Below are 16,448 nucleotides of genomic sequence, written 5' to 3' on the forward strand. Positions count from 1 at the left end.
ATAAACATGGATGACCAAGATGATGCTAGTGTCTTTAACAGCAACAGAGGCATTGAAAGCAGGAATGGATTTAGAAGCAAGAAAATTAGTTACTAGGACAGTCAGGAATGAAGATTGATAGGGAAGGGGTTTTCTATATGCCTTCCTGTGACTGGCAGAGCCAAAATGTTATCTAAGTCATCCCCTAGAGGTTTCTGATAGAATGTTCCAATCAGGAACATAGAGATTCTAATTCTAATTGGCAGTGAGGCATTGAAATATCTGGGCAATTTGGAGAACTAAGCTCCAGGAGTTCCCCAATTCCAATAGAAAGTCATCCATTCTCTGTTAGGACATCAATGGCTGGAGTCAATCAGGCATATTGTACTAAGATCTCCTTAATTCTCAAATTTATGAATCTCAGGGAGCACACTGAGACATGTCTTTCTCCAGGACAGGCAGTGCTAAGAGACAAGACAAGACCACACCACTTCCCAGAGCTCAGGAAGGGCTTCATCTCGTACTAATTCAGCATGAGATGAAGAAATAAGACAATTATACTGCATGTGGCTAGAAGAAAGTACACCTGAGTTCACCCAGGGTCTCTCAGGTAAGCTTCTATTCTGGTCTCCTAGCACTGTTCATGGGAAGTATCTACATGGATGGAGAGAATGTGAGGTAGATAACAGGGGTTGCATCTCTAATTCCATTACTTTAGCCCTTCTTTAGGCAAAATAAAGCAGCGAGAAATATTAGAACAAAATTAAGGTATAAAATAAGGAGAAAAATGTAACATCTGATATCAAAAGCAACTAACCTGGAAAACAGAGAAAGTTGTGTTTGTTAATGTTTAACAACCAGTTCTCTGGAGGGAAACTGTACGTACAGCACACTTCTAAGCTTAATTTGCATTATTAGGAGGCAGAGCCAAGATGGTGGAGAAAAGCAAGGAAGTTGTAATGAAGTTAAATTAAGCCTCTAGATGAATTCTGGAATGACAGAACCCACAAAAAGACAGAGTGAAACAATTTTTGAACCCAAGATTACTTAGAAGGACCTCAGGAAAGGTCTGTCTCACTTGGGTAAAAGAGAGACAGAGCCCAGTATAGGTGGTGTCCAGGCAAATCAGCAGGAGGCTCTTAGCCACAGATTGGCAGCCCAGGCTCTGCAGTCCTGGCTCAGCAAATAGACAGCATAGCAGGCCATCTGTGAGGATTCCAGCCCCAGTGCAGCAAGCAAACTGCTAGCCCTGGAATCCTTAGCACAACAGGTGAGACTAGGCCAGGCCACCCCAGTGTACTGGGAAAGACATCAGCCCTGGAGGCCCTACACAAAAAGCCAGTCACCAGACCTCTGGGCCCTAGAACAAGAAGCTTGTCTACTGTATTTCAGGAGCAGAGATCAACTTTAAAAGTGATGAAGTAGGCTAGAATATGAGCAGAAAAAAAGCCCTGACCATAGAAAGCTACTATGGTGACAGGGAAGAGCAAAACACAAACTCAGAAGAGGACAACAGGAGAGAATTCTGAGAAGATGGCAGAGTAAGTCAGAAAATTCCAAGCTCTCAAGATTTTTCTCCCACAAAAGAGATAAAATAGCACTTTAGGCCAAACATAGAGCAGTAAAAATAAGTAAGAGTAGAGGCATAACAGCGTTCTTCCTGGGACAATAGAAGATCTGAAGAAAAATCTCAGGATGAAGTTTGGTCCATGTGAAGAGTAAACACCTTGAAAATAGGTCCTAGATTCCTTAAACAAGCAGCAGGCCCCGGGGTTAGTTGGGTTGGAAGGCTGCCTCAGCCCTAGCCACACAACTTTTACCCAGGGATAGAAAGGGGAGCTGGGCATCTGAGCTAGGGAAGGTCGAGGGAACCTCTGCTGACAAGGAAAGCAAGACTCAGCTGTGCCGTGAAAATGCAGCTGGAGGGCAAGAAGTAACCAGCACATGCCCACTCAATAAGTACAGAAGCAGTGGGGATGGGATGCCACTGGCTGGAGGCTGGAGGTCTTGGTTCCACTTCCAGGCCAGAGAGGAGATCTGAAGATCTGAGGCCAGAGGCACCATTCTCCCGTACCCTGGGACTATAGGTGACTACAAAAATTAAGTTACTACTACTACAAAAAACAATGCACAGGCAAAGAAGAAAGACTCTAACCACAGAAAATTACTATGGGACTAGAGAAGACCAGGGTTCATCTTCAGAGGAGGATGTGGAAGCAAAGAAACACTTTTCTACCCCAAAGGGTAACATTAAAAGGTCACCTGTCCCAAAAGAATTCATAGAAGAACTTTAAAAAGAGTTTAAAAAACAAATGAGAGAGATCGAGGAAAAACTAAAAAAAATAAGAACAATCCAACAAAAACAAGATTATGAAAAGAAAGTTAACCAATTAGAAAAGAAGATCCAGAATCTTAAGGAAGAAAATGACTCCTTGAAAATTAGAATTGGGCAAGGGGAAGCCAACAAAGTGATTCGATATCAAGAAACAATAAAACAAAATAGAAGAAATGAAAATAGAAGAGAAAATGAAAAAAGAAAAACAGCTGATCTGGAGAACACACTAAGAAAAGAAAACATAAGAATAATCAGACTACCTGAAAGCTATGATCAAAAAAAGAATCCTGACACAATAATACAAGAAATAATTAAAGAAAATTGTCCTGAAGCATTAGAACAAGAGGGGAAAATAGACATAGAAAAGATCCATTGATCACCACCTGAAGGAGACCCTATAAGGAAAACCCATAGGAATATTATAGTCAAATTCCCAAAACCCCAATTCAAAGATAAAATACTCCAAGCAACAAGAAAAAATAAATATGTTCATAATTTAAATATGAATCACACAAATACTAGCAGTGGCAACAGTAAAAGACCACAGGTCTTGGAACACTACATATCAGAGTAAAAGAACTGGGCTTCCAGCCCAAAAAAAATGATACCCAGAAAAGCTAAACATGATTCTGAATGGAAAAATGGACATTTAATGAACTATCAGACCTTGAGAACTTTGTTTAAAAAAAAACACCTAAACTTAATAGAAGATTTGACATACAAGGGCCAAGAGAAATATAAGATACATTCTAAAGACTGATTACAAGGGACTCATTGAGGACCAACCATTTACCTTTTATGTATGTAAAATGTATGTCTAAAATTGTCATTAGTAATTGGATAGTTCATAAGAAAGATGGGGTAGACAGAGTATGACATAACTTTTAGTTATATATTATATTATATTAGTTTTATATTACTTTTAGTAAAACCATTTAGAAACAGCTAAAACAGAGCACTTGTCTCATACAAATGAGGTGCAAGAGGAAGAACCAACACAAAGGAATTAGATAGGGGAGGAGGGCTGTTAGTTCTGGAAACCTACTTTCATCAGGAATGGATTCAAGAGGGAACGATAGATAGATAGATAGATAGATAGATAGATAGATAGATAGATATAGATATAGATATAGATATGGAGAGAGAGAGAGAGAGAGAGAGGGATTAAAGTCTTCTATATTCAGAAAGAAATAAAACTTTAAGGGGATAGGAAGGGAGAGAGGTGAGGGAATAGGTAAAAGGAGGGTATAGTAGAGGGTTTAGATTTATGGGAACGGGAAGATAAGGGAGGGATCCTTGGAAAGGGGATAGGTTAAGTAATAGGAGGGCAAGAGAGTGGGTAGAAGTAAAGTAGAGGAGTCAGCAGGGATAGAAAATAAGAGATATGCACAAACATAAAAACAAAGAGGATGAGTAGAATTTGTTAGGGAAAATATATGTCCATATATGTATATATGTGTATATACGTATATGTGTACATATATATTGATATCTATACATAAATTCATCCGTGCTTAGCTGTAGCATTTGGGGTGGGAGGGGAAGAAAAGAACAAAGCAAAAATTGCACAGCAGAAAAGAAAAGAAAACTTACAAGCAAGCAAAGAAAAGATGAACTGTTCTCACCACAATATGTAGCATTTATTATACACACTTTCTTGAAATGGAAATTTATTGCTATATATTTTGAATCCTTTCTTATGTTCTGTCATGCACATGACATGCTTTCTTTCTTTTCTTATTTTGTATTTATGTTTCAATATTTAAGTTGATAATGTGTTTCTCTTTCTTTTCTCTATTGTGTATTTAAGGTTTAAGAAAAAAAGAAAAAAAGAAGAGAACAACAATGTCAAAATGACTACATGCAAAGCTCCAAAGAGGAATATTAATTGATCTCAAGCTGAAGTCCTCTTGGAAGAGCTCAAAAAGCATTTTAAAAATCAAGTAAGAGAGGTAGAAGAAGTTGAGGTGTGAAAAAAGGATAGGACTGGGAGAAGAGGAAGGGGAGGCAGAATGGAATAAATTATAACACATGAAGGGGCATGAAAGAGTAGAGAGAAAGGAGGGAGTGGAATGAGCAATATTTGAACCTTACTCTCACTGGATTTGGCTCAAAGAGGGAATAATATACACACTTATCTAAGTATAGAAATCTATTTTACCTTATAGGGAAGTAGGAGGGGAACAAGAAAAGAAAAGGGGTGGCTAATAGCAAGTGGGGAAGATAGAGGGAAGTGGTGCTCAGAAGCAAAACAGTGGTAAGGAGGGACAGGGTGAAAGGAGAGAAAAAAGTATAAACAAGAGGGCAATAGGATGGAGGGAAATACACAGTCAGTAATCACAACCATGAATGTGAATGGGATGAACTCTCACATAAAATGGAGGCAGATATCAGATTGGATCAAAAGCCAGAAACTTACAATATGCTGTTTACGAAAACATATCCGAAGAAGAGAGAGACACATAGGTTGAAGTCTGGGGCAGAATATATCATGCTTCAGCTGAAGTAAAAAAAAAATCAGGGGTAGCAATCATGATCCCAGACAAAGCAAAAACAAAGTAGATCTAATTAAAAGAAGCAAATAAGGAAGCTTCATCTTGCTAAAAGGTACCATAAGACAATGAAATGATATCAATACTAAACGTATATGCACCAAATGGTATAATACCCAAATTTCTAAAGAAGTTAAATAAGTTTTAGGAGGAAATATGCTGTAAAACTGTAGTAGTAGAGGACCCCAGCCTCCCCCTCTCAGAACTAGATAAATCTAACCACAAAATAAACAAAAAAGAAACTGAGGAAGTGAATAGATAAAGTTAAATATGATAGACCTCTGAAGAAAATTGAATGGAGATAGAAAGGAATATACATTTTCTCAGTGGTATTTGTCATTTACAAAAAAAAATTGAACATGTATTAGGGCACAAAAATCTCGTAATGAAATGCCCAAAGGCAGAAATAGTAATTGCATCCTTTTCAAATCCTAATGTAATAAAAAAATACATGATATAAAGGGCCATATAAAGATAGATTAAAATTAATTGGAAACTAAATAAATCTAACCCTAAAGAATGAGTGGGTCAAACAATATATCACAGTAACAATAAATTCATCAAAGAGAATGACAATAATGAGACAACATATGAAATTTATGGGAGACAATCAAAGCAGTACTTAGGGGAAATTTTATATCTCTAGATGCTTATGTCAATTAAATGCAGAAAGAGCATATAAATGAATTGTGAATGCAACTAAAAAAAACAGAAAAAGAACAAATTAAAAATACCCAACTAAACACCAAATTAAAAATCCTGAAAATCAAAAGAGAGATTAATAAAACTGAAAGCAAGAAAATTATTGAACTAATAAATAAAACTGAGAGCTGGTTTTATGAAAAAACTGGTAAAATAGATAAACCTTTGGGTAATTTGATTTAAAAAAAAGAAAACCAAATTAACCCCATCAAAAATGAAAAGGTGAATTCACCACCAATGAAGAGGAAATTAAAGCAATAATTAGGAGTTATTTTCCCCAACTGTTTATCATTCATCTGACAGTCTAAGTGAAATGAATGAGTATATACAAAAATGTAAAATTCCCAGATTAACAGAAGAGGAAATAAAATACTTAACCCCATTTTAGAAAAATAAATTGAACAAGCCATTAATGAACTTCCTAAGAAAAAATCTCAAGGGCCAGATGGATTTACAAGTGAGTTCCACCAAACATTTGAAGAACAATTAATTTCAATACTATATAAACTATTTGGGAAAATAGGCAAAGAAGGTGTTCTACCAAATTCTTTGTATGACACAAATATGATGCTGATTCTTAAACCAAGGAGAGCTAAAAGAAAGAAAATTATTGGCCAATTTCCTTAATGAATATTGATCAAAAAAAATAAATAGGGTGGAGCCAAGATGGCCCTGTGAAAGGAAGGAACTACTGGAAGTCTCTCACAAATTCTGTCAGACACATCTAAAAAAGTGAATCTGAACAGATTTGAGAAAGTTAGAAGCCACTGGTAGACTGAGAGGGGCAGGAGCACCAGGCATGTGCAAGGGCACTGAAACAAACCAACCAGGAACAGCACAGGAATCCAGCCAACGTGCCGGTCTGGGAAAGCACTGGGCTAGTGAAATGCTGGAGCAGGAACAGGACAGAAGTACCAGGTACGTCTGTGACCGAGCCCCAGGCTTCTCAGCCCAGGACAAGAGTCTTTCAGAGCTACGGGAGACACCAGTGCAGAACCTGCAGCTACAGGAGCAGCTAGCCCAGAGGCTTCCAACCCACAGTCTAAAGGTTTGAAACTCACCTTCTTGAAATTCCAGGAGCCATGATGGCCGGGTAAAATGGCTCTCATCCCTCCCTTGAATAAACCCAGGGAACACTACCTCAGGAGAAACAGAGGAGCTAGAAGAGGGGCTTCTGTAGCAAGAGAAGTTGGGGAGAGGGCCCTTCTTGTGGTGGTGGAAGGAGACTACTGCAGGAAGAGAAGTGTCCCAGCATCACTCACCTCAGCAGAACAACAAGAGTAACTGAGCCCCAGAGGGGTGGATCTAACAAACGTCAATGCCAGGACTCCAAACATGGCTTTGCACAGCCAGGGGAAGTGGCAGACACCAGGACAGATAACAGCTGAGACTGCCCATGCTGTAGAACAGTCCTGGAGAAGAGGAGACTCCCAGCAGCCAGACCACCCCTCCCCCACACCTCAAAAAACCAGAGGACAGAATACATTAAGCTAGATCCCAACACAAGAAACTTGGGACAGAGCCCCCTGAGCCCCAGAAGCAGAGGTCCACTTTAGAAACCAGGAGAAAAAAAAACCATGAAAAAGAACACTAAGAAGCTTTCAAAGACCATTGATGCATATTATGGAGACAGGGAAGATCAAAACCAATTCAGAAGAGGACAGCATGAACACTACACCCACATCTGAAACCTCAAAAGGGAAAGTTAGGAGGAGGAGGAGGCGGAGGAGGCGGCGGAGTCGGCGGCCCTGGGTGGGGGTGGGGGGGACAGAAAGGGGGTGGCGGGCGCGCCATTTCTAGTCATTTTCAAAGAGCCTCGCGCTCGTTCTCACGGGCCCCCATCGCCGGCGCCTGCTTTGCCCTGCAGCATAATAAAATGGCTAATCAGGTGAATGGTAATGCGGTACAGTTAAAAGAAGAGGAAGAACCAATGGACACTTCCAGTGTAACTCACACAGAGCACTACAAGACACTGATAGAGGCAGGCCTCCCACAGAAGGTGGCAGAGAGACTTGATGAAATATTTCAGACAGGGTTGGTAGCTTATGTCGATCTTGATGAAAGAGCAGTTGATGCTCTCAGAGAATTTAATGAAGAAGGCACCCTCTCTGTGCTCCAACAGTTTAAGGAAAGTGACCCGTCTCATGTACAGAACAAAAGTGCTTTTTTATGTGGAGTTATGAAGACCTACAGGCAAAGGGAGAAACAAGGGAGCAAGGTACAAGAATCAACGAAGGGACCTGATGAGGCAAAGATTAAGGCTTTGCTGGAGAGGACTAGTTACACACTAGATGTAACCACAGGACAGAGAAAATATGGTGGTCCTCCTCCAGATAGCGTGTACTCTGGTGTACAACCTGGCATGGGGACAGAGGTTTTTGTAGGTAAGATGCCAAGAGATTTATATGAAGATGAGTTGGTACCACTGTTTGAAAAGGCTGGTCCCATTTGGGACTTACGCCTTATGACGGATCCTCTGTCTGGTCAGAATAGAGGGTATGCATTCTTCACCTTCTGTGGAAAGGATGCTGCACAGGAAGCTGTCAAGCTGTGCGACAGCTATGAAATCCGTCCTGGTAAACACCTTGGAGTGTGCGTCTCGGTGGCAAACAACAGGCTGTTTGTTGGATCGATTCCAAAGAATAAAACCAAGGAAAACGTATTGGAAGAATTCAGCAAAGTCACAGAGGGTTTGGTGGACGTTATTCTCTATCATCAACCCGATGACAAAAAGAAGAATCGGGGGTTCTGCTTCCTTGAGTATGAAGGCCACAAGTCTGCAGCACAAGCCCGACGCAGGCTTATGAGTGGGAAAGTCAAAGTCTGGGGCAATGTTGTGACCGTGGAGTGGGCCGACCCTGTGGAAGAACCAGATCCGGAGGTGATGGCCAAGGTGAAAGTTTTATTTGTGAGAAACTTGGCCACTACAGTGACAGAGGAAATTTTGGAGAAATCCTTTTCTGAATTTGGAAAACTAGAAAGGGTGAAGAAGCTGAAAGATTATGCATTTGTTCACTTTGAAGACCGGGGAGCAGCAGTTAAGGCCATGGATGAGATGAATGGGAAAGAAATAGAAGGGGAAGAAATTGAGATAGTGTTAGCCAAGCCTCCAGACAAGAAGAGAAAAGAACGCCAGGCTGCAAGACAGGCCTCCAGAAGCACGGCGTATGAAGATTACTACTACCATCCCCCACCTCGTATGCCACCTCCTCTGAGAGGCCGAGGGCGCGGTGGGGGAAGAGGCGGTTATGGCTACCCCCAAGATTACTATGGCTATGAAGATTATTACGATGACTACTATGGCTATGATTATCATGACTATTGTGGAGGCTATGAAGACCCCTACTATGGCTACGATGATGGCTATGCAGTAAGAGGAAGAGGAGGAGGAAGGGGTGGGCGCGGTGCTCCGCCACCACCACGGGGGCGAGGAGCACCACCTCCACGAGGTAGAGCTGGCTATTCACAGAGGGGGGCACCTTTGGGACCGCCGAGAGGAGCTCGGGGCGCGAGAGGGGGCCCTGCACAGCCGCAGAGAGGCCGTGGTTCACGTGGAGCTCGGGGTAACCGTGGGGGCAACGTAGGAGGCGAGAGAAAGGCCGATGGGTACAACCAGCCTGATTCCATGCACCGTCAGACCAACAGCCAGCAGAACTGGGACTCCCAGCCCATCGCCCAGCAGCGGCTTCAGCAAGGTGGCGACTATTCTGGTAACTATGGCTACAGTAATGACAACCAGGAATTTTATCAGGATACTTATGGGCAACAGTGGAAATGAAGTAGACAAGTGAGGGCTTGACAATGATATTGGCGAGATTTGATTGGCTATAGATCTACATTCTTCAAAAAAAATTTGGCTTAACTGTTTCATCTTTCAGTAGCAATTTGCTGCCATTTGTATTGGGCTGAAGAATCACTATTGTGTATATACTCAAGTCTTTTTATTTTTACTTTTTTTCTCTTTTCATAAATGCTGTTGGACATTATTGGGCTTGCAGAGTTCCCTTATTCTGGGGATCACAATGCTTTTATCATTTTAGGCTTCATCTTAGCAGTTTCAAAGCAGTCTGAGCATACTGTTAAATCATGATTTTTGCAGAACCTCTGGTTTTTGGACAGTTCCTTTTTCTTTTTTCTTTTTTTTTTTTTGGATTTGACACAGACTACATAGGAGTATGAGTATGCTGTAAATAAAAGTACGAGCTAGTGCTTTGTCTTAGTAGTTTTAAGAAATTAAAGCAAACAAATTTCAGTTTTCTTGTATTGAAAATAACCAATGATTGTATGTTTTGCATTCCTAGAAGTAGGTTAACTGTGTTTTTAAATTGTTATAACTTCACACGTTTTTGAAATCTGCCCTACAAAATTTGTTTGGCTTCAACGTCAAAGCCGTGGCAATTTGTTCCTTGATGTGATTGTATTTCCAATTTCTTGTTCATGTAAGATTTCAATAAAACTCAAAAATCTATTCAAAACAAAAAAAAAGGAAAGTTAACTGGTCTCCAGACCAAAAAGCATTCCTGGAAGAACTAAAGGAGGACTTGAAAAAGCAAATTAGGGAAGTAAAAGAAAAAAATGGGAAAAAAAATTCACTGATGAAAACAAATTCTTAAAAAGTGAAATTGGTGAAATGGTTAAGGAGAATCAGAATATAAATGGAGAAAATGTTTCATTGAAAAGTAAAATCAACCAAATGGAAAAGGAGATAGAGAAGCTAAAGGAAGAAAACAATACATTAAAAATTAGAATTGGACAAGTAGAAGCTAATGACTCTATGAGATATCAAGAATCAGTCAAACAAATTCTAAAGAATGAAAAAATAGAAGAAAACATGAAATATCTGATTGGAAAAACAACTGACCTGGAAAACAGATCCAGGAGAGACAATCTAAGAGTTATTGGTCTACCTGAAATCCATGATGAAAAAAAGAGCCTGGACAGTATCTTCCAAGAAATCCTTAAGGAAGACTGCCCCGAGGTTCTAGAACCAGAGGGTAAAATCATCATCGAAAGAATTCACTGACCACCCCCTGAAAGTGATCCCAAATTGAAAATGCCAAGAAATATGATAACCAAATTACATTACTACCAGATGAAGGAGAAGATACTGCAAGTAGCTGGAAATAAACAATTCAAATATCATGGAACTATAGTCATGACCACACAGGATCTTTCAGTTTCTACATTAAATGACAGGAGATATTGGAATATGATATTCTGAAAGGCAAAGGAGCTTGGACTACAACCGAGGATCAACTACTCAGCTAAATTGAGCATAACTTTCCAGGCAAGGAGATGGACATTCAAGGAAATGAGGGAATTCCAGACCTTCCTGATGAAAAGTCCAGAGCTCAATGGAAAATTTGATCTTCAAATACAAAACCCAAGAGAGACATAAAAAGGTAAACGGGGGAAAAAACCCTAGTTAATCAATAAGGCAAATTAGTTACATCCCTATATAGGATTATTTTGTTTTATATATGTTTTATACATATGTCAATCTTGAGAATAGTGCAGTTATAACAATTGAAAAGAATATACATAGACTGGGGGTGTCAATATAAAATAACTGATATAATGATAAAAAATATAATTAAGAGATATGAAGGGATGGTTCTGGGAGAAGAGATAAGGAGGTAGTAGAAAAGGGTAAATTATAACACATGAAGAGGCACAAAAATATGTTATAGTAGAGGGAAAGAAGGGAGGAAGAAGAACAATATCTGAGCTCTACTGTCATTGGATTTGGTTCAAGAAAGGAATAGCATACTCTGATAAATATAGAAATCAAACTTGTCCTACAGGCAGTAAGAGGGGAAAGGGGGAAAAAGGGGAGGGGGATGGTCAGAAGGGAGGGAAGAAGTAGCAAGGGGGGAAAAGTAAGATTAGGGAGGGAAATCAAGAGGGAGGGTAAACTGAGGAAGACAGCAGTCAAAAGCAAAATTGTTGAGGAGTGGAAGGGAAAAGGGAGAAATAAAAGAATAAAGAGGGGGGAAATAGGATGGAGAAAAAGACACAGATAGGAATCATAACTGTGAATGTGAATGAGATGAACTCTCCCATGAAACGGAAGCAGATAGCAGAATGGATTAAAAACCATAATCCTGCAATATGTTGTTTACAAGAAACATATTTGAAACAGGGGGATACACACAGGGTAAAGGTAAAAGGCTGGGGTAGAATATATTGTGCTTCAGCTAAAATAAAAAAAAGCAGGGGTAGCAATCCTAATCTCACACAAAGTAAATGTAAAGATAGATCTAATTAAAAGAGATAAGGAAGGACACTACATCCTGCTAAAAGGCACCATAAACAATGAAGCAATATCATCACTTAACATATATGCACTAAGTGGTATAGCATGCGGATTCTTAGAGGAGAAGTTAACAGTTACAGGAAGAAATAGACAGCAAAACTATAATATTGGGAGACCTCAACCTCCCCCTCTCCGAACTTGATAAATCTAACCTCAAAATAAAAAAGAAAGAGGTCAAGGAGGTGAATAGAATTTTAGAAAAAGCAGATATGATAGGCCTCTGGAGAAAACTGAATGGAGATTAAAAGGAATATACTTTTTTCTCAGTGGTACATGGCACATACTCAAAAATCGACCATGTACTACGGCATAAAAACCTCACAATCCAGTGCAGAAAGGCAGTAGTGAAAGCATCCTTTTCAGATCATGATGCAATAAAAATTATTTGTAATAAAGAACCATGGAAAAATAAACTAAAAATTAATTGGAAACTAAATAATTCTAAAGAATGAGTGGGCCAAAGAACAAATCATAGAAACAATTAATAACTTCATTCAAGAGAATGACAATAATGAGACAACATACCAAAACTTATGGGATGCAGCAAAAGCAGTTCTTTAGAGAAGTTTTATATCTCTAAATGCTTACATAAATAAAATAGAGAAAAAGGAGATCAATGAATTGGGCATGCCACTGAAAAAGCTAGAAAAAGAACAAATTGAAAACCCCCAACTAAATACCAAATTAGAAATACTGACAATCAAAGGAGAGACTAATTAAATTGAAATCAAGAAAACTATTAAATTAATAAATAAAACCAAGAGCTGGTTTTGTGAAAAAACCAAGAAAATTTATAAACCTTTGGTCAATTTGATTTACAAAAAAAGAAGAAAACCAAATTACCAGTATCAAAAATGAAAAGGGTGAATTTACCTCCAATGAAGAGGAAATTAAAACAATAATTAGGAATTATTTTGCCCAATTGTATGCCCATAAATTTGACAACCTCAGGGAAATGGATGAACATTAACCAAAATATAAATTGCCCAGGTTAACAGAAGAGGAAGTAAAATACCTAAATAACCCTATCTCAGGAAAAGAAATTGAGCAAGTCATCAATGAACTTCCTAGGAAAAAATTTCCATGGCCAGATGGTTTTATATGTGAATTCTATCAAATATTTAAAGAACAATTAATTCCCATACTTTATAGACTATTTGGAAAAATAGGTGAAGAAGGAGTCCTACCAAATTCTTTTTATGACACAAATACCTAAACCAGGAAGAGTCAAAACAGAGAAAGAAAATTATAGACCAATTTCCCTAATGAATATTGATGCAAAATTTTTAAATAAAACATTAGCAAAAATATTGCAGCAACTTATGAGGAGAATAATACACTATGACCAGGTAGGATTTATTCCAGGAATGCAAGGCTGGTTCAATATTAGGAAAACTATCAACATAATTGATCATATGAACAACAAAATGAGCAGAAACCATATGATCATCTCAATAGATGCAGAAAATGCCTTTGACAAAATACAACACCCATTCCTATTAAAAACACTAGAAAGCATAAGAATAAATGGAGCATTCCTTAAAACTATAAATAACATCTACCTAAAACCATCAACAAACATTATTTGTAATGGGGATAAGCTAGACACATTCCCAATAAGATCAGGGGTGAAACGAGGATATCCATTATTACCCCTTTTATTCAATTTGGTACTAGAAATGTTAGCTGTAGCAATAAGAATAGGCAAAGAAGAAACTAAATTATCACTTCCTGCAGATGATATGATGATTTGCTTAGAGAATCCTACAGAATCAAGAAAAAAACTACTTGAAATAACAAACAACTTTAGCTTAGTTGCAGGATATAAAATAAACCCACATAAATCCTCGGCATTCCTATACATTACTAACAAAGCCCAAAAGCAAGGGACAGAAAGAGAACTTCCATTTAAAGTTTCCATAGATACTATAAAATATTTGGGAGTCTACCTGCCAAGACAAATCCAGGGTCTATGTGAACATAATTATGAAACACTTTTCACACAAATAAAGTCAGATCTAAATAAATAGAAAAACATCAGTTTCTGGGGTAAGAATTCACTATTTCACAAAAACTGCTGGGAAAATTGGAAAATGGTAGGGCAGAAACTGGGCATAGACTAATATCTTACACCGTGTACCAAAATAAAGTCAAAATGGGTTCATGATTTAAGAATAAAGGCTGATACTATAAGCAATTTGGGAGAGTAAGGAATAATTTACCTATCAGATTTGTGGGAAATGAAAGAATTCATTACCCAACAAGAGATAGAGAGCATTACAAAATGCTAGATGGATAATTTTGATTATGTTAAATTGAAAAGTTTTTGTATAAAAAAAGCCAATGCAACAAAGGTTAGGAGGGAAGCAGAAAATTGGGAGAAAATCTTTACAACTAGTGTCTCTGATAAAGACCTCATCTCTAAAGTATACAGGGAACTGAGCCAAATTTGTAAGAATACAAGTCATACCCAATTGAGAAATGGTCAAAGGATATGAACAGGCAGTTTTCAGAGGAAGAAATTAGATATCTGTCGGCAGATGAAAAAATGCTCTAAATCACTACTGATTAGAGAAATACAAATCAAAACAACTCTTAGGTACCACATCTCTCCTATCAGATTGACTAACATGACAAAACAGGAAAATGATAAATGTTGGAGAGGATGTGGGAAAATTGGAACACTGTTACATTGTTGGTGGAATTGTGAACTGATCCAGCCATTCTGGAGAGCAATTTGGAACTATGCCCGAAGGGCTATAAAAATGTTCATTCCCTTTGACCCAGCAATACCACTTGTAGGGCTGTATCTCAAAGAGATCACATAAATGGGAAAGGGATCCATATGTACAAAAATATTTATAGCAGCTCTTTTTGTGGTAGCAAAGAATTGGAAATCAAGGGGATTCCCATCAATTGGGGAATGGCTGAACAAGTTGTGGTATATGAATATAATGGAATACTATTGTGCTATAAGAAATGGGGAAGATACAGATTTCATAATAACCTGGAAAAACCTACATGATATAATGCTGAGTGAGCAGAGCAGAACCAGGAGGACATTATACACAACCACAGATATATTGATTCTGTGATGACCAAAACCTTGATACACTTGGCTCTTCTCAGTAATACAAGGTTTAAAGACAACTTCAAAGGACTCATGATAGAGATAGTTATCTACATCCACAGAAAGAACTATGGAGTCTGAATGCAGATTGAGGCAAACTATTTGCACTTCTTTTTTTTCTTTCATTTTTTTCTCTTTTGTTTTTATTCTTTTTATTTTGTTTCTTCTTTCTCATGATTCATTCCATTGGTCATAATTCTTCTTTACAACTTGACTATTGTATAAATAAGTTTAATGCGAAGTTATATGTGGAAGATCTATCGGATTCCATGCTGTCATGGGGAGCGAGGTGGAAGGGGAGGGAAGAAATTCTGGAACTCAAAATCATGAGGAACTGAGTGTTGTAAACGAAAAATAAAAACTCTTAATTAAAAAAATAATAAAAATTTAATAAAATATTTGCAAAGTGATTACAGCAATTTGTTGTGAGGATAATACACTGTTACCAGATGAGATTCCCTGCAGGAATGTAAGGCTGCTTCAGTATTGGGAAAACTATCAGCATAATTGACCATATCAATAATAAAAGCAAGAGAAATCATGTAATTATTTCAATAGACGCAGAAAAAGCTTTTGCCAAAATACAGCACCCATTCCTATTAAACAGTGGGGAACATAGGAATAAATGGAGCTTTCCTTTAAATGATAAGTCATACCTAATACCATCAGCAAGCATTATCTGTAATGGAGATAAGCTAGAAGCCTTCTCAATAAGATCAGGGGTGAAAGAAGGATGTCCATTATCACCACTATTATTCAATATTATACTAGACATGTTAGCTTTAGCAATAAGAGAAAAAAAGAAATTGAAGGAATTGGAATAGGCAATGAGGAAACAAAACTATCACTTTGTATATGATATGATGGTATACTTAGAGAATATAAAATGAACCCACTAAATCATCATCATTCCTATGACTGAAAAAGTCCAGCAGTAAGAGATAGAAATTTAATTTTAATTTTATTAATTTAATTTAATTAATTTAACTTAAATAAAAGAGAAATTTAATTTAAAATAACTGTAGACAATATAAAATATTTGGGAGTCTACCAGCCAAGACAAACCCAGGGCCTATATGAACATAATTACAAAACACTTTTCACACAAATAAAGTCAGATCTAAACAATGGGGAAAATATCAATTGCTCATGGGTAGGCCAAGCCAATATAATAAATATGACAATTTTACCTAAATTAATTTGCTTATTCAGTGCAATACCAATCAAACTACCAAAATTATTTTGCAGAGCTAGGAAGAAACAATAACAAAATTCATCTGGAAGAACAAAGGATCCAGAATATTAGGGGAATTAATGGGAAAAATGCAAAGGAAGGTAGCCTAACCATACTAAATCTAAAGCTATATTATAAAGCAGCAATCAGAAAACCAGTTTGGTACTGGCTAAGAAATAGAGAGGTGGATTGGTGGAACA

At 37.9% G+C, this 16,448-nt stretch overlaps 1 protein-coding gene across 1 annotated transcript; it reads left to right on the top strand.

Annotated features, from left to right (window-relative positions):
* Positions 1-7,430: 7,430 nt before the first annotated feature.
* LOC118843458 (heterogeneous nuclear ribonucleoprotein R-like) lies at positions 7,431-9,357 on the top strand. Its single transcript, XM_036751107.1, has one exon. The coding sequence runs from the start codon at positions 7,445-7,447 to the stop codon at positions 9,344-9,346; it is 1,902 nt and encodes a 633-aa protein (XP_036607002.1). The 5' UTR covers positions 7,431-7,444; the 3' UTR covers positions 9,347-9,357.
* The last annotated feature ends 7,091 nt before the right edge of the window (positions 9,358-16,448 follow it).

Source organism: Trichosurus vulpecula, chromosome 3 (genome assembly GCF_011100635.1).
Source record: "Trichosurus vulpecula isolate mTriVul1 chromosome 3, mTriVul1.pri, whole genome shotgun sequence".
NCBI classification, from domain to species: Eukaryota; Metazoa; Chordata; class Mammalia; order Diprotodontia; family Phalangeridae; genus Trichosurus; species Trichosurus vulpecula.

Coding starts and splice junctions, on each gene's coding strand:
- LOC118843458 (XM_036751107.1), top strand. CDS start 7,445: ATGGCTAATCAGGTGAATGGTAATGCGGTACAGTTAAAAGAAGAGGAA.